This window comes from Bos taurus, chromosome X (genome assembly GCF_002263795.3).
Source record: "Bos taurus isolate L1 Dominette 01449 registration number 42190680 breed Hereford chromosome X, ARS-UCD2.0, whole genome shotgun sequence".
Taxonomy (NCBI): Eukaryota; Metazoa; Chordata; class Mammalia; order Artiodactyla; family Bovidae; genus Bos; species Bos taurus.
Genome location: NC_037357.1, coordinates 3,098,581 through 3,125,937, shown reverse-complemented (window position 1 = coordinate 3,125,937; position 27,357 = coordinate 3,098,581). Strand labels below are relative to the sequence as shown.

The 27,357-nt window shown below is 39.0% G+C and overlaps 1 protein-coding gene across 1 annotated transcript; it reads right to left on the bottom strand.

Annotated features, from left to right (window-relative positions):
• Positions 1-1,105: 1,105 nt before the first annotated feature.
• On the bottom strand, positions 1,106-26,355 carry LOC100336532 (dedicator of cytokinesis protein 11-like). The gene is made up of 6 exons (XM_010821339.4): positions 26,247-26,355; positions 18,158-18,368; positions 17,614-17,790; positions 17,078-17,178; positions 15,411-15,549; positions 1,106-1,548 (listed from the first exon to the last, which is right to left on the bottom strand). Exons 3-6 carry the CDS (start codon positions 17,656-17,658, stop codon positions 1,426-1,428), a joined length of 408 nt encoding a protein of 135 aa, XP_010819641.1. The 5' UTR covers positions 17,659-17,790; positions 18,158-18,368; positions 26,247-26,355; the 3' UTR covers positions 1,106-1,425.
• Between the last annotated feature and the right edge of the window lie 1,002 nt (positions 26,356-27,357).

Here is a 27,357-nt window from a genome sequence, read left to right as displayed (position 1 = left end):
TCTCTGGGTGATGATTTTTTACACATATGTGCTAAATATAATAGTTTTAAAGGTGAAACTAGCTCTTCACATTACTCCAAGATATTAAGGAATTACAGACTGCTTCTGGAATTTCTGAATTCCTTATTAAAATACAAAATTAACCTTTCATAAGTAATTTAATGTTCCCCTGAAAGCTTAAAAATGACATGTAAAGAAAAATGGCCAAGCCAGGTGCATAATAAGCTCTAAGATTTACTTAATCACAGAGTATTTAAAAAGCCAAAGCTCCATGCAATCCACTTGTATTTCAGTGTCTGTTTTTTCCTTTTTTGTCTATAAAATAGGCTAAACTACATATGAAAAATAAATCTAGGACTTAATGTTTACATGAAAGGCAGCCAAAATTTTATGGATAGTTCAAGGTAAAAATGTTCACATTTGTGAAACCAAGTTCATATCTTGGTTTCTCCTGAATTATTTAGTTAATCTGAGGTTTCTTCATAGTTAGAGATGCAATCCTTAGCCAGCAGCTGCTAAATACGTGGTGGTTATGGATACTGACCCAAGAAATGCTGTGATCATCAAGTTCTATCAAAATCCTTATTAACCTTGTAAACTGAAGAAAGTCATCATTACAAAATCCCTACCCTCAGATTCTGCTGCTAAAACTTGGAAGTAACTGCAAATCTCAGAGATGTGTGTTTAGCTTTATGGACAGCCTCAGCTGATGAAACTTAGGCAACAAAGGCTGCTTGCTAGGCAAACACAGGCCCCAAAGGAATCCCTTGCCTCGTATGTAGAGAGACCACTGACTGGAATACCTAGCATCATTGGATCAAAACTTGAAGGACTGGTAAGCCTGGTATTTCTATATATGTCCTTTCTTTGTGAAAATTTCTTTGTTTACATAATGCTTTTGTTTCCTTTAGCCCAGTCTAGACCACTGGAAGGCAAGGTTTCAAATTATCTCCTCAGTTGGAAGTATCCATGTTTCGTGAAAAATTTATCAGTTTTTTTCTCCAACGTCTAGTATAATAATGAATTTAGCTTTCTGTCAAGAAAAACACGAAGTTCAAAGTATTATTTCCTTCACTTTTAATTACAAAGAAGTTTTACCTTTTGAGTGCCATTATACAATTTTACACAGTGCCATTAATATTTTAAGTAACAAGTAAGCAAATCGGATTAAAGTTTTTGAACTCTACTTCTCAGTATATTGATTTATCTTAAAAAGTACAAACTAAGCACAGTGGTGCAATTTTCCAGGCACTTTCAAGTTGCTTAAATATTTACAAATATGTAAGCACCCTGTATGAAAGCATGAAAGTTTTGGTGTCAGGAAGAAACACTCTGTATAACAAATCTTTAAATTTTTAACACTTGCACAGCTCCAAATATTCCTGAGAAAGTTCAGTCTTGTTGTCACTTGACATCTGCATGTCCTCATATTTCAGCAGTGTATCTTGGGGAACCATAACTTCGGTCACTCGATGTACCACTAATTGCACAAAATACATGTAATGTGTTGCTCATCCAGGGAGAATGCATTGGGTCTTCTTGTATTATCTAAAACGAAAGAAATGGCATGTTTATCACTAAGCAAAATAGCCATGGCCAAAAAAGGTATGTGTATACGAAATCACAGGCATATTCCAATTTATCACTGACACTTAGCTATTTAAAATGATGTAAAGCAGAAAGAGCAAAGAAAAACATTACTGACTCAAGTCTTCAAAGCTGTATTACAAAGGCAGCGTATCAAAAAAGCAGAAAAGATCTGGTTACTCATTAAGAAAAACAAAAGGTTGTAAAATGCAAAATTCAAAAGAAAGTGAGAGGTAATAAAATGTTTAAAATTTTTTTTAATAGACGGTCAGAAAAGAGCCTCAACAGTGAACTATTTGATATGAGTTTATAGATCATCTTCTAAGAGTGGTTCTCAAGTTCAATATGCAGATACCCATGCCCCTTTCCTGGAGACTTGGGAAATAATTTTTAGTGAAGAGAAAATAAGTCAATATTTCCAAATATACACCATAATTATGTAAACTCATTGATGCAAAAAAAAATTTAGTGAAGAACTTCACAAATGTATTAATAATTTTATAACCTATAAGCATAAACCATATATATTCATAATAGTATAGACATTTTAAAAATTATCCATTTTGTGTGATCAAAGGCAACAGATATTTCATGCATGGATTAGATGAAAGAATAGCATACCAACCTCTTTACTGAACAATACCAACTTAGCTTTCGAGCTTTCAAGACTAGGTTCTCAAGTTAGCTTTGAAACTTCAGTAGGAAGCCTGAAAATGGCTTCTGGTGGCAGTAATGGGTCATATCATTTGTGTTGCTACAAATCACATCTTTATTATAAAGTCCATAATACAAGATTTTCCTCTTATAAAAGCTTGAAGAAGTTATAAAAGGACTTCATATTTTGATATAGTGTAACAGATAACACTGAAAAGGGCCGAGGAATATCCAGGCCATATCTTTTTGTCAAGTCATCATTTACGGAGCTAAACAGATAACTGACATTTCAATGCACAGCTATATTTTATCTTATTTTATATTATTATATTTACCTTTGGGAAATAACAAATCTCAAATTTTGTGACTAAAAATAGTTACTTTATATGGGACTGTAATTGGAAATACTGATTTATAAAACTTCAGTAAAAACTCAACATTTGCCTAAACTAAGGTACATCTAAATATGATACATCATGACCGGACAGCTTTCATAAATATAAACCAATAGAAAGCAAGATTTTCTTGGTTAGCTATAAATATATTATATATAATATATAAGATAGAAGAATGCATAACATATAATGTATAATATATAATATCAAGGGTCTAAAATGTGGTCTCTAGAACTAAATATAATAGCCATGGTTTATAGAAATTAAATGAGAAAGACAGGTGGGAAATATGACAGCAGATTCATAAAACCCACATTTTGGGGTGTTAAAAAAGAGACAAGGAACTTCCCTGGTGGTCCAGAGGATGGGACTCTATGCTCAGTAGGGTGGTGGGATCAGCCCCTGCTCGGGGAGCTGGATCCCACATGCCACAGCTAAGACGTGGTGCAGCCAAATAAATTTTTAAAAAGAGAGAGAGAGAGAAGAGGCCCAAAATGGAGTCACTTGTGCTAAACCCACATCACCTGAGTTATAATATATGGCCTACTTGTAGTTTTAGCCTTTTCCAGGCATCATGAGAAACACTAGGCTGGAAGAAGCACAAGCTGGAATCAAGATTGCCAGGAGAAATATCAATAACCTCAGATATGCAGATGACACCACCCTTATGGCAAAAAGTCAAGAGGAACTCAAAAGCCTCTTGATGAAGGTGAAAGAGGAGAGTGAAAAACTTGGCTTAAAACTCAACATTCAGAAAATGAAGATCATGGCATCTGGTCCCATCACTTCATGGGAAATAGATGGGGAAACAGTGGAAACAGTGTCAGACTTTATTTTTTTGGGCTCCAAAATCACTGCAGATGGTGACTGCAGCCATGAAATTAAAAGACGCTGACTCCTTGGAAGGAAAGTTATGACCAACCTACATAGCATATTCAAAAGCAGAGACATTACTTTGCCAACAAAGGTCCGTCTAGTCAAGGCTATGGTTTTTCCTTTGGTCATGTATGGCTGTGAGAGTTGGACTGTGAAGAAAGCTGAGCACCAAAGAATTGATGCTTTTGAACTGTGGTGTTGGTGAAGACTCTTGAGAGTCCCTTGCACTGCAAGGAGATCCAACCAGTCCATTCTGAAGGAGATCAGCCCTGGGATTTCTTTGGAAGGAATGATGCTGAAGCTGAAACTCCAGTACTTTGGCCACCTCATGTGAAGAGTTGACTCATTGGAAAAGACTCTGATGCTGGGAGGGATTGGGGGCAGGAGGAGAAGGGGACAACAGAGGATGAGATGGCTGGATGGCATCACTGACTTGATGGACGTGAGTCTGAGTGAACTCCGGGAGTTGGTGATGGACAGGGAGGCCTGGCGTGATGTGATTCATGGGGTTGCAAAGAGTCGGACACAACTGAGAGACTGAACTGAACTGAATCTTAACTAGTCAAAAAAGTACATATATTACTTTCAAGTTTGGAATTTCCTGGTCAGCACTAGTGAGGTAATCCAACTGACAGACCCTTGCTGTGCTCCAGAGGAAGGTGAGCTTGCTGGAAACAATCAGGTCTCTTTTAGAATAACTTCCTTGACCTGACTCCTTGTACCTGTAAAAGGCTTCCATTTTCTATGGCTCTTCAGAGCTTCTTTCAGTCTGCTACATGGGATCCTGCTGGACTTGTGAATCACTGAATAAAGCCAAAATCTTTAAAACTGACTCACCTGACTCTGAATAAAAAGCAGAGACATTACTTTGCTGACAAAGGTCCATATAGTCAAAGCTATGGTTTTTCCAGAGTTGGACCATAAAAAAGGCTAAGTGCCCAAGAATGGACACTTTCAAACTGTGGTGTCGGAGAAGACCCTTGAGAGTCTCTTGGACTGCAAGGAGATCCAACCAGCCCATCCTAAAGGAAATCAGTCCTGAATATTCATTGGAAGGACTGATTCTGAAGCTGAAACTCCAATATTTGGCCATCTGATGCAAAGAACTGACTCACTGGAAAAAGCCCTGATGCTGGGAAAGATTGAAGGCAAGAGGAGAAGGGGATGACAGAGGATGAAATGGTTGGATAGCATCACTGAATAAATGGGCATGTGTTTGAGCAAACTCCAGGAGGTGGTGAACGACTGGGAAGCCTGGTGTGTTGCAGTCCATGGGGTTGCAAAGAGTTGGACATGACTGAGCAAGTGAACAACCACAGTTGAATTTTGTTTTTTCACAAGGAAAAAAGAACCATATAGAATGCTCTAAATAACTTGATCATCATAATAGCAGTAAATTGAATAATTTGCTTTCAATTTGAATAATTTAGAGTTCAAGGCTAGGTCATACAGTTGCATGCAAATTCTACAACTGTAATATATAATGCCTTAAAATGCTATAATTGTTTTATATTTTTGTAAAGGAGGAGTTTTGCTGTTTTTTCCTATGGACAATGGAGAAGAGACCCTGTAAACTAGACAGTTTCTAGGAACAAATTGTGTAGTCTATTTGATTAAAGTATTCCCCAGATGGCTCAGATGGTAAAGAATTCACCTACAATGCAGGAGACCCGAGTTTGATCCCTGGGTTCAGAAGATCCCCTGGAGAAGGAAATGGCAACCCACTCCAGTATTCTTGCCTGGAGAATTCCACAGACAAAAGAGCCTGGTGAGCTACAGTCCATGGGGTCACAAAGAGTTGGACATGACTGAGTGACTAACACTTCAACATAACCCAGAAGGGTGAGGGTGAAGAGAGGCATATCCCCACCGTACTCAGGGGCTGAACCTGAGACACAGACAATAAAGGAAGTGGAATGATTCCCTGCCTGCCTAGTCCTGATCACTGGACTGCTTTAGGAAGGAGACAAAAAAGGACCTCGGAAAACTGAGCAGCAAAGATATGCCTTGGGATGGTTTACACTCACTCTTAAGTGGGTTAACAGAAGTCAAGATGACAAAAAGAGGAAACAGATCACTGAGTCCAGACTCCTCAGGCTGGCGAGATTCCCTGCCATGAGAATAGGAGAGCAGGAGACTGGGATGACTCATCTCATTGAAAGATGGATGATGAAAGTCTGGCTGCCTGGCTTCTCCATACTGAGAAGATGACCATGGTTAGAAAATTGGACTCCTGGTCATGCAGTACAACTTTGGACTAATTATAACAAATTTCCCAAAGTCCTTTCTAACAGGAGTTAGATACCACAAGAAAGGTAGAGCTTGGAGTCAACTAGCTCCTGTTTTCTTTGAAATCTTTCTTCTCCCCCTCCCCATCATTATACTGCAGTGCTTTGGCACTAACCATGGTCAGTCTATTTGTAAGGACACCCTCCATGTGATGGTCTCACGCAGGGGAGTGTCTTCAGGCAAGCAGTGAAATGCTCATACCAGGACAGAGGAGGTTCTCCTTTCTGGAACCAGCAATAAGAATGTGTTCTCTAAAGGGCTGTAGTTATCCTTGTTTCTTTTAAGGGGTCTGAATTTCATAAAAAATTGAGAGTCTGAAGAGTTTCTGAAGCAAATATTGATCTTATTGGCTGTTTTCCTTCTTAAGGAAAGCAAAGAGATATTATGTAAGCTCAATAGGGCTCAGGCACTGAGGACCAGACCATCAGGCCATGACTTTTACATCTGTGGTGAAGACGTTAAAATAGCTGAGTGACAATCCATGTATAGAGTAGTTGTAAACACAGATTTCAGGAGCCTAATATAGGAATGACATTTACCAGGATAATTCAGGAGTACTCTGGTTTTAAGGTAAGTAGATCTATAAAAGTCTTAACTACTTAATTATGACAGAATTTGGCTGTCAGTGGTGAGCAGATCTTTGCTTCTATATGTTTCAGGTTGTGAACTATATAACTAAGCTAGTTATAACTGACATTAACAGTCAGTCAAACATTAGAATGCTAGGTATTATGAAATGAGAGTTTTGCAGGCTGTATGGGTATTAACACAATTCCTGAATTTTGGGATTCACTCAGGATCTCACCTAAATGATCATACAGTTGTCCCTCAGTATCCCCAGATGATTAGTTCCAGGGCCACTGTCCCCCTTCCCCCATGGATATTAAACTCTGAAGATGCTCAAGTTCCTTATATAAAATCACACACTATTTGCATATAACTTATGCATATCCTCTCCTGTACCTTAAAATCATCTCTAGATAATGTATAACAGCTAATACAATGTAAATGTTATGTAAATAGCTGCCTACATGCAGGAAATTCAAGTTTGGCTTTTTTGGAACTTTCTGGAAATTTTTTTCAAATATTTTCTATCTTCAGTAGGTTGAATCCCTGGATGCGGAAGCTGCGAATATGGAGGGCCAACTGTAACTAGTTTCTTACAGCTAAAACAGGGATATTCATTTAGGGATCTGGCTGCTAAGCCAATCATTTCACTTCTCTAGGACCCTTCTTGAGAGACTCTTAGCCATGCTCACAGTAGATTAACTAGACTTGCACAGCTACTCACTTCTAATGGCACAGTGGTGCACAGAACAAAATAGTTTACTACATGAACAACTGCTGAAGCAACTGCCAGTAATTGCTTCACATCTGATTTGCGGTATAGAACAAGGTGGCAGAGGAGTGGACATGGAGTGCATCTCTCTCCATGGATACATCAGGACTACACATTCAGACACAGAAGTGCTTGCAGAACAGCAGCTGAGAGCAGACGGGAGTACCCGACCACTGGAAAAGAGTATATAGAAGCATGCAAACACTCGGTAGGACAAAGGAACTAGGGGGAAAAACAGGAGTGTTACTAGGGCTGGACCTGCCCTCGGTGGGTGCTGAAACCGAAGGTGGGGTCCAATCCCCACACTGGGGCAATCATCTGGGTCAGAGGAGAAACATTTAAGGTTGAGAATGAAACAGCTGATCTGTGGTAGCCTAAATGGAATGAGAATAAGACAGTCCTTGCCACAGCCATACATACCCCGGACAGGGAAGCAGGTCCCCTGCAAGGCACAGCAGCTGGAAGCTGGAGCGCTGGGATTGTGGAGCAATTCCAGGGTGATGGCTGCTGTTGACTGTGGCAAGACTGACCTAGGAGATGTGAGGGAGGAAATTGTGGTGGAAAGTGCCTGTGGTGGAAAGCTAGGCAGCCACGGAAGCAAGACGATACTGCTGGAGCCATCACCATAGCCTCTCTCTCCCCACATGCCAGCACTGGCAGCTGAACAATAGAGAGGCTGACCCATCAAACCCCTGACTGCACTGAACTACAGAGCAGGACCCCATCCAGGGTGTTCCTCGAAGTGACTGATGTGCTGAACTACAGAGTAGGACCCCTACCTACTGGGGCCTCTCTATGTGCCTGACATGCTGAACAACAGTGAAGGACCCCAGGCAAGGGAGATCACTAAGTGCCTAAATGTGAGGAGCTACAGAGAAACACTAGCCAAAGAGGTCTTCTGATCGCCAGCTACCAGAGGCTCAAAAAAGATTCTGATAGGGCAATAACTCCTACAGCAGAGGCAGTCCGTATCCCTGAACACTTGGTGCTGCCATGATCCCTGAAGGCATCTGCACCACCTTCATGCTCAACCCTCACTGGGGCAAAGCTGCCACAGGCAAAAAAAAATCTTGCATCTATGCACATGGGGTTGCTTTGGTTGTGTCCAACTCTGTGACCCTGTGGACTGTGGACTGCCAGGCTTCTCTGTCAGGGGGGTTCTCCAGGCAAGAATATTGGAGTGTATTGGCCAATATTGGTTGCCATAACCTTCTAGAGCACTGCGTTTATTGCTGCCCTAGCCTCCAACCATCCTGAGTACTTGGTGCTGCCTGAAACCTGTGACCCAAGCAATTGCACCACCTCCATAGCTGGCCCTCACTGGGGCAGACCCAAGTCCTCCAGGGCAGCCTCAGGAACAAACCCAAGTGGACGACCCATGTGCAAAGGTGGAAATAAACCACAATTGAAACCCGGGGGCAGTGTAGCTAAGAAAGAAGACCCAAAACCTTCCCACCAGCTGTACAAGCTGCAGATTAAATTCACACGATCAACTAGGCAGACTCTGTGTCTATGGGATATATAAAAGGACACTGAGAGCTCCCACCAAAGAAAACACAATATTTCTTATAGCTGTGTACATTGGAGAAAATTTTTGAAAAGATTATACTTGATAATTTCCACAACATGGATAAGGAAATGGTCAATCAAGTCCAGGAGTTGCAAAAAAAGGAAGAAAGAGTTTAACCTTGAAGCCTGGGAAAAGGAGACCTCAAATACAGTAAGTTTAAAAAATTATTGAAAAGGCAGAGAAATACTACACAAATGAAGGAACAAACTAGAAACACAGAAGTCCAAATAAATGAAGAAGAAATAGGCAAACTACCTGAAAAAGAATTCAGAATAATGATAGTAAAGATGATCAAAACCTTGAAAACAGAATGGAGAAAATGTAAGAATCAATTAACAATGACCTAGAAGAATTAAAGAATAAATATACAGGGACAAACAATACAATTACTGAAATTAAAAATACTCTAGAAGGAATCAATAGCAGAATACCTGAAGCAGAAGAATGGATGAGTGAGCTAGAAGATAAAATGGTGTCAGATCAGATCAGATCAGATCAGTCACTCAGTTGTGTCCGACTCCTTTCGACCCCATGAATTGCAGCACACCAGGCCTCCCTGCCCATGTCCACTCCCCAGAGTTCACTGAGACTCATGTCCATCAAGTCAGTGATGCCATCCAGCCATCTCATCCTCTGTTGTCCCCTTCTCCTCCTGCCCCCAATCCCTCCCAGCATCAGAGTCTTTTCCAATGAGTCAACTCTTCACATGAGGTAGCCAAAGTACTGGAGTTTCAGCTTCAGCATCATTCCTTCCAAAGAAATCCCAGGGCTGATCTTCTTCAGAATGGACCGGTTGGATCTCCTTGCAGTGCAAGGGACTCTCAAGAGTCTTCTCCAACACCACAGTTCAAAAGCATCAATTCTTCGGCGCTCAGCCTTCTTCACAGTCCAACTCTCACATCCATACATGACCAAAGGAAAAACCATAGCCTTGACTAGACGGACCTTTGTTGGCAAAGTAATGTCTCTGCTTTTGAACATGCTATCTAGGTTGGTCATAACTTTCCTTCCAAGGAGTAAAAGTCTTTTAATTTCATGGCTGCAGTCACCATCTGCAGTGATTTTGGAGCCCAGAAAAATAAAGTCTGACACTGTTTCCACTGTTTCCCCATCTATTTCCCATGAAGTGATGGGACCAGATGCCATGATCTTCGTTTTCTGAATGTTAAGTTTTAAGCCAACTTTTTCACTCTCCTCTTTCACCTTCATCAAGAGGCTTTTGAGTTCCTCTTGACTTTTTGCCATAAGGGTGGTGTCATCTGCATATCGGAGATTATTGATATTTCTCCCGGCAATCTTGATTCCAGTTTGTGTTTCTTCCAGGCCAGCGTTTCTCATGATGTACTCTGCATATAAGTTAAATAAACAGGGTGACAATATACAGCCTTGATGAACTCCTTTTCCTATTTGGAACCAGTCTGTTGTTCCACGTCCAGTTCTAACTGTTGCTTCCTTACCTGCATACAGATTTCTCAAGAGGCAGATCAGGTGGTCTGGTATTCCCATCTCTTTCAGAATTTTCCACAGTTTATTGTGATCCACACAGTCAAAGGCTTTGGCATAGTCAATAAAGCAGAAAGAGATGTTTTTCTGGAACTCTCTTGCTTTTTCCATGATCCAGAGGATGTTGGCAATTTGATCTCTGGTTCCTCTGCCTTTTCTAAAACCAGCTTGAACATCAGGAAGTTCACGATTCACATATTGCTGAAGCCTGGCTTGGAGAATTTTGAGCATTACTTTACTAGCGTGTGAGATGAGTGCAACTGTGCGGTAGTTTGAGCATTCTTTGGCATTGCCTTTCTTTGGGATTGGAATGAAAACTGACCTTTTCCAGTCCTGTGGCCACTGCTGAGTTTTCCAAATTTGTTGGCATATTGAGTGCAGCACTTTCACAGCATCATCTTTCAGGATTTGGAATAGCTCAACTGGAATTCTGTCACCTCCACTAGCTTTGTTCATAGTGATGCTTTTTAAGGCCCACTTGACTTCACATTCCAGGATGTCTGGCTCTAGGTCAACTGCTAAAAGCAGAATAAAGTAAAAAGAATGAAACGAACTGAGGATAGTCTCAGAGACCTCTGTGACAATATTAAACACACCAATATTCGAATTATAGGGGCCCTAGAAGAAGAAGAGAAAAAGAAGGGGTATAAGAAAATTTTTGAAGATATTATACTTGATAATTTCCGCAACATGGATAAGGAAATGGTCAATCAAGTCCAAGAGTGGTAGAGTCCCATAAAGCATAAACCCAAGGAGAAACACACCAAGACACATACTAATCAAACTAACAAAGACTAAACACAAAGAAAGAATATTAAAAGCATCTAGGGAAAAGCAAGGAGTAACATACAGGGAAACCCCATATGTTTAACAGCTGATCTTTCAGCAGAAACTCTGAAGGCCAGAAGAGACTGGCAGGATATATTTAAAGAACTGAAATGGAAAAATCTACAACCAAGATTACTCTACCTGGCAAGGATCTCATTCAAATTTGATGGAGAAATCAAAAACTTTTCAAACAAGCAAAAGTTAAGAGAATTCAGTACCATCAAACCAGCTTTACAAGAAATGTTACAGGGACTCTATAGTCAGGAAATACAAGAGAAGAAAAAGTTCTACAGAAAAAAACCCCAAACAATTAAGACAATGGCATTAGGAATATATCAATAATTACTTTAGGTGCAAATCGATTAATTGCTCCAACCAAAAGACACAGACTGGCTAAATGGATACAAAAACAAGACCCATGTATATGCTGTCTACAAGAAACCCACTTCAGACCTAAAGACACATATAGACTGAAAGTGAGAGCATGGAAAATTGTATTCGATGCAAATGGAAAGCAAAAGAAAGCTGGGGTAGCAATCCTCATATCAGACAAAGTAGACCTTAAAATAAAGAATATTATAAGAGATAAGGAAGGACTCTACATAATGATCAAGGGATCAATCCAAGAGAAAGACATAACAATTGTAAATATCTATGCACCCAACATAGGAGCACCTCAATACATAAGACAAGCACTAGCAGACATAAAAGGAGAAATTGACAGTAACACAATAAGTAGGAGACTTTAACACCCCACTCGCACCAATGGAAAGATCATCAAAACAGAAAATTAATAATGAAATACAAGTCTTAAATGATTCATTAGATGAGATGGATCTCATTGACATCTTCAGGACATTCCAGCCACATGCAGAAGGATACACCTTCTCAAGTACCCATGGAACATTCTCCAGGATAGCCCACATCTTTGGTCACAAATGAAGCCTCAGTAAATTTAATAAAATTGAAATCATATCAAGTATCTTTTCCAACCACAATGCTATAAGACTAGATATCAAGTATGATGAAAAAAATCTAAAAAGTACAAACACATGGAGATTAAAGAGTACATTTTAAAATAACAAGCAGATTACTGAAGAAATAAAAAGGGATATCAAAAAATTCCTAGAAACAAGTGACAATGAAAACACGGCAACTCAAAACCTATGGGATGCAGCAAATGCAGTTCTAAGAGGTAAGTTCATAGTAATACAATCCTATCTCAATAAACAAGAAAAACATCAGACAACCTAACTTTAAACCTAAAATGTAAAAAAAAGAGCAAAAAAACCAAGATTAGTAGAAAGAAACAAATCATCAAGATCTGAAAATGAAATGAAAAAAATGAAATGAAAAAGAAATGAAAGAAACAATAGTAAAGATTAATAAAATGAAAAGCTGGTTCTTTGAGAAGATAAAATGGACAAACCATTAGGCAGACTCATCAAGAAAAAAAGAGAGAAGAATCAAATCAACAAAGTTAGAAATAAAAAAGGAGAGGTTACAACAGACAATGCAGAAATACAAAGGATTATAAGAGAGTATTATGAACAATTATATAGCAATAAAATGGATAACCTGGAAGAAATGGACAGATTCTTAGAAAAGTTTAGTCTTCAAAGAGTGAATAAGGAATAAATAGAAATTATGAACAACCCAATTACAAGCACTGAAATTGAAGCTGTGATCAAATTTCTCCCAAAAAACAAGAGCCCAGGACCAGATGGCTTCACAGGAGAATTCTATCAAACATTTAGAGAAGAGCTAATGGCTATCCTTCTAAAACTCTTTCAAAAACTGCAAAGGAAGAAAAACTTCCAAACACATTCTATGAGACCACCATCACCCTGATACCAAAACCAGATACAGACAACACAAAAAAGAAAACTACAGGTCAATATCACTGATGAACATAGATGCAAATATCCTCACAAAATTTTAGCAAACAGAATTCAACAAAACATTAAAAAGCTCATACACCATGATCAAGTTGAGTTTATTCCAGGGATGCAAGGATTCATCAATATATACAAATCAATCAATGTGATACACCATATTAACAAATTGAAAGATAAAAAAGCACATGATAATCTCAATAGGTGCAGAAAAATCATTTGACAAAATCCAGCACCCATTTATGATTAAAACTCTTCAAAAAATGTAATCAATACTGTGAAAATGACTATACTACCAAATGCAATCTACAGATTCAATGTGATCCCTGTCACAATTACCAATGGGATTTTTCACAGAACTAAAACAAAAAATTTCACAATTCATATGGAAACACAAAAGACCCAAAAGACCCCAAATAGCCAAAGCAGTCTTGAGAAAGAAGATTAGAGCTGGAGGAATTGACTTTCCTGATTTTAGATTATACTACAAAGCTACAGTCATCAAGATAGTATGGTACTGGCACAAAAACAGAAATATTCACCTATGGAACAAGATAGAAAGCCCAGAGATAAAGTCACGCACCTATGGGTACCTTAGTTTTGACAAAGGAGGCAAGAGTATACAATGGGGCAAAGAGAATCTCTTCAATAAATGGTCCTGGGAAAACTGGACAGCTACATGTAAAAGAATGAAATTAGAACACTGCCTAACACCATACACAGATAAACTCAAAATGGAGTAAAGATCTAAATATAAGACCAGAAACTATAAAACTTTTAGAGGAAAATATAGGCAGAACACTCAATGACATAAATCAAAGCAACATCCTCTATGACCCACCTCCTAGAGCAACAGAAATTAAAACAAAAGTAAACAAGTGGGACCTGATTAAACTTAATAGCTTTATCACACCAAAGGAAACTGTAAGCAAGGTGAAAAGACAATCCTCAGAATGGGAGGAAACAATAGGAAATGAAATAACTGACAAGGGATTAATTTCCAAAGTATACAAGTAGCTCATACAACTCAATACCAGGAAAATCAAACAACCCAATCAAAAGGTGGCAAAAAGACCTAAACAGACATTTCTCCAAAGAAGACATACAGATGGCTAACAAACACATGAAAATGAGCTCAACATCACTCATTATTAGAGAAATGCAAATCAAAGCTACAATGCAGTATCATCTCACTCCAGTCAGAATGGCCACTGTCAAAAAGTCTACAAACAATAAATGCTGGAGAGGGTGTGGAAAAAAGGGAATGCTCTTGCACTGTTGGTGGCAATGTAAATTGATACAGCCACTCTGGAAGATGGTATGGAGGTTCCTTAAAAACCTAGGAATAAAACCACCATATTACCCAGCAATCCCACTTTTAGGCATATACCCTGAGGAAACCAAAATTGAAAAAGACACATGTATCCCACTGTTCATTGCAGCACTGTTTACAATAGCTAGAACATGGAAGCAACCTGGATGTCCATCGACAGATGAATGGATAAAGAAGTTGTCATACATATACACAGCCAAAAAGGAACATATTTGAGTCAGTTCTGATGAGGTGGATGAACCTAGAGCCTATTATACAGAGTGAAGTCAGTCAGAAAGAGAGAGTTAAATATTGTATACTGATGCATATATACCGAATCTAAAAGTTGGTACTGAAGAATTTATTTGCAAGGCAGCAATGGAGAAACAGACATAAAGAAAAGACTTATGGACATGGGGAGAGGGGAGGAGAGGGGAGATGTATGGAGAGAGTAACATGGAAACTTACATTACCACATGTAAAATAGATAGCCAACTAAATTTGCTATATCTCTCTCAAGAAACTCAAACAGGGGCTCTGTATCAACCTAGAGGGACAGAATGGGGAGGGAGATTGGAGGGAGGTTCAACAGGGAAGAATATATGTATAGCTATGGTTGATTCCAGAGAAGGCGATGGCACCCCACTCCAGTATTCTTGCCTGGAAAATCCCATGGATGGAGGAGCCTGGTAGGCTGCAGTCCATGGGGTCGCTAAGAGTTGGACACGACTGAGCGACTTCACTTTCACTTTTCACTTTCATGCATTGGAGAAAGAAATGGCAACCCACTCCAGTGTTCTTGCCTGGAGAATCCTGGGGATAGGGGAGCCTGGTGGGCTGCTGTTTGTGGGGTCGCATAAAGTCGGACAGGACTGAAGCGACTTAGCAGCAGCAGCAGCAGCAGCAGCAGCATGGCTGACGTATTTTGATGTTTGACAGAAATAAACAAAATTCTGTAAAGCAATTATCTTTAAATTAAAAAATAAATAAATTTTAAAAACTCTAATTTTCATTACATTATTTAATGGTTAAAGAATATACAAACAAATTTTAAAATAACAGACTTGATTTCATTGTAACACCATTTCAAACTAATTGGTTTGCTAAGTAACACTTTAGGGACCCAGATCATGTTTTCCTTTTCAATCACTCTAATACTTGCCTGTTCATGAATAATGTCAGACAATTCTTTCGCCATGTCTCTGAAATTTGACGTGAGCTCTTCATGGTATTCAATCTGATCCTCTTTCATTAACCACTCATTTAGTTCCAGTGCAATGCTGCATGCTTGGATGAACTTCCTGTAGATGAAGATCAAAGGTAAAGTTTTTGTTACTTATTACGCAAAAGTCTCACTGACCATTTAATATTTACTTTAACCATGGTTTGCCTAGAAGGAAGAATAGAATCCCATATTTTCTCACTGTGGTTTTGTTAATGCCATCTCCTAATCTGAAATATCTTTTCTTTTCCATCTTTGCTTCTGGTTTCTTATCTCTTTCAAAACCTAGCTCAAAATATTTAACCCTCTAGGAAGCCAACCTGCTCAGTCATTTACTTGATATGGTATCAGCTATGCTTGTGCTCACAATAATTTATATCTGTAGATAATGTCATTTATTCAAAAATAGCTAATTTGGGGCTATGTACCCAGTACAGTGCTGGGTGTTATAGGTATGAAGTATCTGCCCTGGGTTGGTAAGAGTGGTGACAGGGAGTTGATGACTTATCATAAAAATATCTTTCCATTATTTCATATGTATATGTTTAATGTGCATAATTAGAATGCAAAACTTAGGGGACAAAGTACCTCACTGACCATTTGTTCTGTATCCCTATGATAGCAACTAGTAGAATCTTTTTTTACATGCCAGGCATTAATACGGAGAAGGCAATGGCACCCCACTCCAGTGCTCTTGCCTGGAAAATCCCCTGGATGGAGGAGCCTGGTGGGCTGAAGTCCACGGGGTCACTAAGAGTCAAACACGGCTGAGTGACTTCACTTTCACTTTTCACTTTCATGCACTGGAGAAGGAAATGGCAACTCACTTCAGTGTTCCTGCCTAGAGAATCCCAGGGATGGGGGAGCCTGGTGGGCTGCCATCTATGGGGTTGCACAGAGTCAGACATGACTGAAGCAACTTAGCAGCAGCAGCAGGCATTAATAAATATTGAATGAATGACTACTGGTTACTATGTAACCTGAAATAGCTGATAATACAGAGATAGGAAAAATAAATGAAGTAAGTTGGGAGCAAATGAGTGGAAGTTCTCCTTCTACTCAGTCTGCTTTACTCATCTCTCCCTCTTATTCTGAATGTAAACTCTTTTATACACAAAACAGATTTTTTCTACTGCGTGATCATTCAAACATGCCTTGCCTTAGAGGGACTCTCAGACCAGAGATGATATCGTATGCCCTAGTCTGGCAGAATCCAAGTGGAACTAAGGATACAGGATAGAAGTAAGCCTATCCAACCCTTCCTACCCTAAATGATCTGGAAAAGCTGTGACATGAGGTCAATCAGGCAAAGGAGGAAATCACGTAATGAATGTAGGCTTCTGTTTGTGTCACAATATCCAGAGCAATGAAGTGGTTGCCATATTTAATGCCTTGGGTCACTAGGAGATTGTTACAGTTCGGCAGCAAGAAAGAGATCACACATTTCCTCACTACCTAAAATACCATTAGAGGGTAACTTAAACTTTATAAAAGGGAATTGATAATTTTTTAGAGGGACATAATTTGGTGAATATTTTGGTTTCACTTAAGAAGACAATGGAGTAAAAAAAAATAGTGGTCTGATCTGAAAACTACAAAGCACTTACCTAAACATGTCTTTCAACTCATTTACTTTTTTGGGTGGATACTTGCTATCTTGACTGTCATTTAAGACAGCCCTTGCATATGCCAATGGACCTGCATTTACCTAAATTACAAAAGGAGAAAAATGAGAGTTGTCAGAATGTAATTAAAAAGTCATTTTTGCATTTCTCTTTTTAAAAAGAATACTATATTAAAGATCCATACCTGAGAAACATATTTACTATCTTATTATAAATTTACTTAAAAAAGATTAACTAAAGCAAATCATCTGCCAAAATTATACTCTAACAAGTTACTTAACAATTTCTCCTATCTAAATACAGGGCTTGGCTATAGTCAGAGGGATTTATGTTAAAGCTATCTGACATAACAAAAAATTTACAGAAACTGAACATAATGTCTTTATTAAATTAATAAATAATGTAGAGATTTTTGCACCCAGAGTATAAGACAATTACAATTAGTGTTTGTTCTGTGCCCTTATGAAAGTGAGAGGAACAACAAGAAACGTTTAATACATGGTTAGCAACCAACATACCTGCACTGAAACACAGCCCTGCAATTTAAGTAGGAGCTGAATCATGTCCACGTCAGCAGAAGAGCAAAGCTCTGCAGCTTTATTTTATTTTATCCGTGGCAACATCAATTGTCTTTAAATGAATCTGCTGTTCATAGTTTATAGAAATCCTCTTCACATATGGAAACGAGTTTGAAGCTATTAAAGATTAAGATTGACAGATGAGTTTTTAAGATAGTAAATCAGCCAAATTTAAAAAAAATCTATTGTGCTTAATTCTCCCCATATTTTCTCTGGAAAATCCCTTAGAGACCAAATAGGTGCCTTATTACTTCAGGACTGAAGGAGAAATTCTCTCTGAGACGACTCAGACTAAGCATGAATTACATACTTACATATGGGAAAGGAATGGTTTATAACATAGCATGTTTGTGTAAGTGAGTGACTGAACAGCAGAACAATAAATGATTAAAATTTCAATTACATTTTCCTGCTGACCACCTGCTACTTGTATGTATCAAAAAAGATCATGTCAAACAAAGAAGTTATGCCAAGTCCTACTTACTAGTCAAGATTGTACGGCGTTTGCACTGTTCCTCTATACAGCCTTGCTTTTTGCCTGACAATGTATAAGGAGCCTCAAAAACAAACCTGTTGATATTATGGTTTCTTTCAAACTCAGTTTTTCTTTCTGTGAGTTCTTTATCATCAAAGTAGGGCTTCACATAAGTGACTTGGATATGAGCATATTTGGGATCAAGCTCTTTGACATTTACCTGGAAAGTAAGAAAGTTTTGTGTTTTATTAAACAGGAGGGAAAATGGGGTACAGGTAAGCTACTAACGCCTCTGAGATCAACTGTGGAACAGTGTCATTGAATACACTGGGAGATGAATACACAGTTGGAAGAGATCTTTGCTCTTTCTTCAAGGATTGTCTCCTTCTGATTATTAAGAAGTTACAGAAGCTATTTGGAGATTACAGAAATGTAGACAGAAAAAACTGCAATGCTACCACTCAGCAATGACCATCATTTACATTCTCATATATTTCCTTGTAATCTTTTTTTCTATGCATATATATTTATTTACAAACTGGAGATCATGCTGAGCATTGCTTTATCATTTGCTTTTTTAAAAAATTTACTTTTATTTGCTTTTATGTTACATTCAATTTCTTTTTTAAAATTTTTACTTATTTTTATTTTTTAATTTTTATAATATAAATTTGTTTATTTTAATTGGAGGCTAAGTACTTTACAATACTGTACTGGTTTTGCCATACATTGACTTGAATCCACCACTGTTGTACATGTGTTCCCCATATATTAAAATGGCTAACTGCACATTTGAAAGTGACAGTGAAGTCGCTCAGTCGTGTCCGACTCTTTGCGACCCCATGGACTGTAGCCTATCAGGCTCCTCCGTCCATGGGATTTTCCAGGCAAGGGTGCTGGAGTGGATTGCCATTTCCTTCTCCAGGGGATCTTCCCAACCCAGGAACCGAATCCGGGTCTCCCACATTGTGGGCAGACGCTTTACCATCTGAGTTCCACCTCAAAAAATACCTATTACAGAGAGGATTCTCAGAAGATGGCAGAGCACCAGACGTCTATCTTCTTATAGAGACAATAGTTACACCATCATTACCTATCTGATGGAACAATTTTGGAACTCTGGAGTCTGTTGAAGACTTGCAACTTCCAGGGGAAGACTTGGACAGAAAATTGCCTTAAATTTGATTTTGTTCAATTTTAACTCTGGGCACAATGGCAGCCACCCATACCTCATCCCTCAAGTACTATGGCAGATAGCTGTGTGCATATTCCTAGAGCAGCTTGTAGGAGCCAGGATGAACAATGACCCTGTCTTCCAAATATTGTGAATCTGTGCTATGACTGCTGTTTGCTGCTTCTGGTCACAGGGGGACAGTCAAAGAGGCTGTGGCCATTTTTATACCACCTCTTCCCTTTGTTGCAATGCCCTCCCCCTCTGCCTAAAGTGATTTTCAGGGGATTTAACAGACCAGCACCTTTCCTCTCTCTTTCATTTTCCTCTCCATCCCCTCTTAGGAGCTGGACATCCAATACTAGACTGTTCAAAGGTAACTGCATAAATGAGGGTGACTAGAAAGTCACTGCGTATGCCCAGGGGAAGGCACAGGCTCAGAAAAGACTTGAGAAGATCCCAAATTTACACCTCAGGCGGATTCTTGGGACAGACATAGCTTACAGCAATTAAAAACAACAACAAAACACAGGAAACTCTGCGACAGGGAGAGAATCTGATTTCCAGAGAGATCACAATATTACATTCAAATATCCAGTTTTCAACAACAAAAAAATTGCAAGGCATACAAAGAAATAGGATAGTATGGCCCATTCAAAACAGAAAAATAAACCAATAGACATTATCACTGAAAAAAAAAGTGATAGCAGATCTGCTAGAGAAAGACATTAAAACAACAGTATTCATGATCAAAGAACTAAAGGAAGTTGTGGAAAACGTCAAGGAAATTATGTATCAACAAAATACCGATATCAATAAAGAGCTAGAAAATCTAAAAGGAAACCAAAACCTTTTTTGTCAGAGCTGAAAAATACAACAACTGAAATGAAACATCACCAGAGGGATTCAAAGACACATTTCAGCAGGTATAGCCAATTTGAGGATAAGACGATGTCAATGATGGATCAGAGGAACACAAAGGAAAAAAACTGAAGAGAGACAGAGGCTATGGAACATGAGGAATATCATCCAGCAGGTGAACATGCACACTATGGGAGTCTTTGAAGGATAAAAGAGAGAGAAAGGGACAGGGAGACTATCTGAAGAAATAATGGGTGAACACTCAAATCTTATGAGAGACACAAAACTCAACAAACTCCAAGCAGGGTAACTCAAACAGATCCATGCTGAGACATATTAAAATCAAATGTCAAAAGTCAAAGCCAAAGAGAGAATTTTTTTCTTTTTTTAAAAATTATTTTTTTAATGAATGTTAATTATTTTACTATGGCAAAGAGAGAATTTTGCAAGAAGCAAGAGACAAAGACTTGTCACATATAAGGGATCCTGAGTAAGATGGTCAGATTTCTCATCAGAAATGTTGATGGTCAGAAGGCAGTGGACTTTAAACAAAAAACATATCTATTAATCAAGAATTCTATATCTTGCAAAGCTGTCCTTAATAGTGAGGGAGAAACTAAGACATGCCCAGGTAAAGAATAGCTGAAGGAGTTCATTACCACTCAGTTCACTTCAATTACTCAGTCGTGTCCTACTCCTTGCGACCCCATGGGCTGCACCATGCCAGGCTTTCCTGTTCCTCACCAACTCCTGGAGCTTGCTGAAACTCATGTCCATTGAGTCAGTGATGCCATCCAACCATCTCATCCTTTGTCATCCCCTTCTCCCTCTGCCTTCAATCTTTCCCAGCATCAGGGCCTTTTCCAATGAGTCCGTTCTTCGCATCAGGTGGCCAAAGTACTGGAGTTTCAGCTTTAGCATCAGTCCTTCCAGTGAACACCCAGGGTTGATTTCCTTTAGGATGGACTGGTTGGATCTCCTTGCAGTCCAAGGGACTCTCAAGAGTCTTCTCCAGCACCACAGTTCAAAAGCATCAACTGTTCCATGCTCAGCTTTCTTTATAGTCCAACTCTCACATCCATACGTGACTAAAGGAAAAACCTTAGCTTTGACTAGATAGACCTTTGTCAGCAAAGTAATGTCCGCTTTTTAATATGCTGTCTAGGTTGGTCATAGCTTTTCTTCCAGTAAACAAGCATCTTTTAATTTCATGGCTGCAGTCACCATCTGCAGTGATTTTGGAGCCCAAGAAAATAAAGCCTGTCACTGTTTCCATTGTTTCCCCATCAATTTGCCATGAAGATCCAACCACTCCATGCTGAAGATCAGCCCTGGGATTTCTTTGGAAGGAATGATGCTAAAGCTGAAACTCCAGTACTTTGGCCACCTCATATGAAGAGTTGACTCATTGGAAAAGACTCTGATGCTGGGAGGGATTGGGGGCAGGAGGAGAAGGGGATGACAGAGGATGAGATGGCTGGATGGCATCACTGACCCGATGGACGTGAGTCTGAGTGAACTCCTGGAGTTGGTGATGGACAGGGAGGCCTGGCGTGCTGTGATTCATGGGGTCGCAAAGAGTCGGACATGACTGAGCAACTGAACTGAACTGAACTGAACTGAGTGGGATGGGATGCCATGATCTTCATTTTTTGAATGTTGAGTTTTAAGCCAGCTTTTACACCACTAGGCTTGCCCCATATGAAACACCAAAGGGAGTCCTGCTGGTCACAATGAAAGAACATCAGACAGTAATTCAAACCTGTATAAAGGTCTTGGTAATTATAAAATCTAGTATTATCATAACAATAGCAACGTATTTCTGTTTTTTGATTGCTGCATGATTTAAGAGACTTTACATTAAGGTATAATTAGTCTACAGGACTTTCCTGGTGGTCCACTTGTTAAGAATCCTCCATCCATTGCAGGGGATGTGGGTTCAATCCCCAGGAGGGGAACTAAGATCTCGCTGCAAGATGACTAAGCCAGGGCACCACAACTAAAAAAGCCCCTGTACCACAGCTACTGAACCCATGTACTCTAGAGCCCATGCTCTGCAACAAAAGAAGCAATATACTGCATTAACATAATGAAGAAAAAAAAAAAAACATGATCATCTCAATCAATGCAGAAAATGCATTTGACAAAATTAACACCTGTTCATAATGAAAACACTCAACAAACTAGGAATGGAAGGAAATGACTACAATCTGACCAAGGGCCACTGTGGAAAACCCATATCAAACACTGTATTCAATTCTGTGACAAGGGATAGAAATTTTCCTAGTAGTTCTTAAAACTTCTCCAAAAAGCCTACATTCAAAAATTCTTTATTTTCTTTCCAATTAAATATCTAGATTTCTCCAGTGAAACCTAAGGAAATAGTTGAAGTTAATTATCTGGCCTAGACAAAACATAGAAAAGAAATAAAAAAGAGGTCAAGACTGATTTTAACCTCATAAAAATAAAGTATATGGTAAAACATTCAAGAAGTACATGAGGGTACACTTGAAAATAAACGTTTTTCTTCTCCATAAGACTCTAGTCTATCTCTTTAGGGATAACTATTACTACTTTTGTATCATTCCATCTATGGCTGATTCATACTGATGTATAGCAAAAAAACCCACAATATTGTAAAGTAATTATCCTCCAATTAAAATAAGTAAATTAAAAACCAACTTTGTATCATTCCAGAAATTTCCTAAGCATACACAAGTGAGTGTCTGAAAGTATCAGTTTTCACAAATGTAATCATCCTGCCCATAATGTCTGCATCTCACATTTTTCTCTCAAGAATATATCTTGGTTGGTTCATTTAAATACTTATAAATTTTTAAAGTAGTTTAGCTATATCCATTACGAGGGTAGTACCATTTCCTTAACTGTATGGACACAGATTGTTTCCAGGTTTTTGTTACATAAACTTTATAGCAATAAACATCTTAAACGTATATCTTTGTGTACATCTACAAGATAAAATCTTAAACGTGAAATTATTGGGTCCAGGAAACGTACATTTAAAATACTGGAAAATATTGCCCACTGTTCTTTAAATTGTTTGTGCCCTTAAGCAGATTTTATTCTTTGGCAAGTAAAAGAGTGTTTCAAATTTTCAACTTCACACATTAAGAAAGAAGAAGGATTTTAAAAGTAGCAACTGCTTCTTTTATCTGTTGCCTATGAAGAGTGAGTAAAATATTTTGTTTACAAAGAGGGTCAGGAGTCCAGCTGCCTGATGGTGGTTTGTCATTAGTGCCTGTTGGCCAGGTTTTCAGAGGCAGCATAAAGCAGAAAACTGCATGTTTTTCTGCAAGCCTGGCTTTCTAATAACTTTCCATTTATAGTATCAGTAGTGTGGTAGCAAGCCTAAAACTTGCTGGCTACAAAAGAGAAAATTTTCTGTTGTCTTAATTCAATAAAACAACACAGAAGACTGAGACTGATAAGAAGCAGAGAGGTTTTGCCAAATATTAATGAATTCTGGACCTGTCAGTATACATTTTAAATATCTAAGATATTCAAGATAAATTCATCTCCATAAGATACAGCTAAATTTACAAAGTGAAGAGATCATTTTCATGGTAGAAAATGAAGTGTCTTTACCATCGCCAAGGGCCTTTCACTCTGGCAATGCTGGCTGTTAGCTATCAAGTGTTTTGCAGAGCACCATGCACATCACAGTCACTCGGTACGTATTTCTGGGGCCTGCAGATCTTGCACCGTGTTAAAGGGCTTCCCTACTGTAAAAATCAGCTCTCATCCTGAACATGCCCATGGTGACTAAGGACAATCAGTCATTCCCATTGTGCTCTTCTGCAATTCTGTCTATAAGGAACTATGCATTTCTAAGAAGCAGCCTCTCTTGCTGGAACCTTTCTCATCCTTGCCTTGGCAGGGTCTAGTGGGATGGATCATCTTTAGATCAAGGCATCTCTCCTAAACCTACATCACTGCAAATATAGCTACTGAACTAAGGCTATCTTAAGAGTGAAATGTGTGTCGTAAGATGATTTTTCCTTTAAAAATCTCATTTATTTATGTTCATGTTTGGCTGCATTTGATCCTCCTTGCTGCGGTGTGTGGGCTTTCTCTAGTTGTGGTGAGCTGTGAGTACTCTCTGGTTGTGGTGCCGGGATCAGAGTGCAGGCACAGTAGCTGTGGCGCACAGGTTTAGTTTCCCCACAACATGTGGAATCCTCCTGGACTAGGGATCAAACCTGTGTCTCCTTCACTGGCAGGCAAACTCCTGCCCACTGGACCACCAGAGAAGTCCCACCTAAGATGATTTTAATCATAAAGTATGCAACTGACAATCATGAGGCACAACAACATTAACAATAATGGCTAACTTCTATTGAGCATGCTAGTTTCTATGTTATTATCAAATTCCTTCTTATATATCAGGAACTCTAATCACTTTCCATACATTGAATAATTTAATACCTGCAACTATCAAGGATGTATATTGTCACCCTGCTTATTTGACTTATATGCAGAGTACATCGTGCAAAATGTCAGACTGGATGAAGCACAAGCTAGAATGAAGATTGCCAGGAGAAATATCAAAAACCTCAGATATGCAGATGACACCACCCTTATGACAGACAGTGAAGAGGAACTAAAGAGCTCTTGATGAATGTGAAAGAGTAGAGTGAAAAATTTGGCTTAAAACTCAATATTCAAAAAATGAAGATCATGGCATCCCATCCCACTACTTCATGGCAAATTGATGGGAAAACAATGGGAACAGTGACAAGCTTTATTTTCTTGGGCTCCAAAATCCCTGCAGATGGTGACTGCAGCCATGAAATTAAAAGATGCTTGCTCACTGGAAGACAAGCTATGACAACCTGCTGCTGCTGCTGCTAAGTCGCTTCAGTCCTGTCCAACTCTGTGTGAACCCATAGATGGCAGCCCACCAGGCTCCGCTGTCCCTGGGATTCTCCAGGCAAGAACACTGGAGTGGGTTGCCATTTCCTTCTCCAATGCATGGAAGTGAAAAGTGAAAGTGAAGTCGCTCAGTCGTGTCCGACTCTTAGCCACCCCATGGACTGCAGCCTACCAGGTTCCTCCATCCCTGGGATTCTCCAGGCAAGAACACTGGAGTGGGTTGCCATTTCCTTCTCCAATGCATGAAAGTGTAAAGTGAAAGTGAAAGTGAAGTCACTCAGTCATGTCTAACTCTTCGCGCCCCGATGGACTGTAGCCTACCAGGCTCCTCCATCTATGGGATTTCCCAGGCAAGAGTACTGGAGTGAGGTGCCATTGATCAACCTAGACAGCATATTAAAAAGCAGAGACATTACTTTGCTGACAAAGGTCCATCGAGTCAAAGCTATGGTTTTTCCAGTAGTCATGTATGGATGTGAGAGTTGGACTATAAAGAAAGCTGAGCACGGAACAGTTGATGCTTTTGAACTGTGGTGCTGGAGAAGACTCTTGAGAGTCCCTTGGACTGCAAGGAGACCCAACCAGTCCATTCTAAAGGAAATCAGTCCTGAATATTCATTGGAAGGACTGATGCTGAAGCTGAAACTCCAATACTTTGGCCACCTGATGCGAAGAACTGACTGATTGGAAAAGGCCCTGATGCTCGGAAAGACTGAGGCAAGAGGAGAAGGGGATGACAAAGGATGAGATGGTTGGATGGCATCACCGACTCAATGGACATGAGTTTGAGCAAGCTCCGGGAGTTGGTGAGGAACAGGGAAGCCTGGCATGGTGCAGTCCATGCGGTCGCTAAGAGTAGGTCACAACTGAGCTGAACTGAATTCATGCAACAACTCTATGAGGAAGGCACTATTATTAAGTTCATTTACTAACAAGAAAAATGAGGCCCAGAGAGGTTAAGTATATTCCCCATGGTCACACAGCTAGTAAGTGGCAGAGAATGGAGATCTTATTCCTTCTCTCTGATTCCAAAGCCCCTGTCCTTTCTTTTAGGATCTGGAAAGACTCTATTTCCCATGTCTCTCCTCCACCAGCTAAAAAAGGAGAAAATCAGAAGCAATGTGCTACATCTGGTACTAATAAATAATGATTTCAAAATGCAGGGCATGTTACCTTGTCTGAATCCTGAATTATTTTGACATTCTCTGTACCAAATTTTTCACCATAAAGTTTAACAAGTCTCAGGGAAATCTCTGAGAGGCCAGTGAGCTTTGGCTCTTTATAGATGTACTCCTTTTCATCCTCTTCTTCAAGAAAAAAGACTATTATAAAGTTAAACACACAATACTTTATAAGCATTATGAGCAAATGCAGCATTTAGAGAACATCTACTAAGTAATCAGAAATAATGTAGTTGAGATAGATTTTAAATAATAGTTCTAAAAGCCACGTGTATATATTGTAGCTGAATAAATGAGAACGTTCAAACTCACAGTCATATGAGCATATCATTGGCCTGAAGGTTTTTACACTCAATTTTTCATCACTTGTATACTTCCCTGATTTTTATTTGAGAACTTTCAGTACTCAATTCAGTACTTAAATTAACATTTAAGAAGCCTGACTGAAAATGAAACTGAAGGAAACTTCAAATCTTATATGCTGTCCTCTGACCTAGTGGATTTAGATCTGGAGACCAAAGTGAACATTACACTGAGAAAAGTGTCACACCTGCTCTTGTGACAGGTGCTTTATCTAGACAGAATCCTAGAGCCAGTAACTGCTGCTATGGTACTCTAATAACTCAAAGGTGAATGTTTAAAAAGGAAAACAACTTGATGAACTAAAGAATACTTACTTGGCCATAAAAGGCAACTCTGAAGAAAGTGCCTAAAAGTCTTTTCTTTGTGTGCATAACCTCCAAAATTTTTGGGTAAGCTCCATGAAGAGTTCTGTAAACTTGAGTAAGGTCTAAAAATATGAGAATCAGCAAACTAGCTTTATCTTTTGGTTAGTTATGAAATGTCTACAATAAATGCATAAGGGGAAAAAAGCAACACCATTTCCTGTTCAAAATGGTTTTGGTGGGGTCATTTGCATTCCCTTCTCCCATGGTCACAGAAAAAGTGCCTTAACAACTTTAGGTGAGAGGGTAGAGCTTAAAATGGTCAAATAACACTGTAATTGTATATATCATGCTTCATGTCATTCATATCTCAATGGTAGTATATACATTAAAAGTACTGTGTTATTGACTACTTTTTTCCTTATGTCTGAATTATTA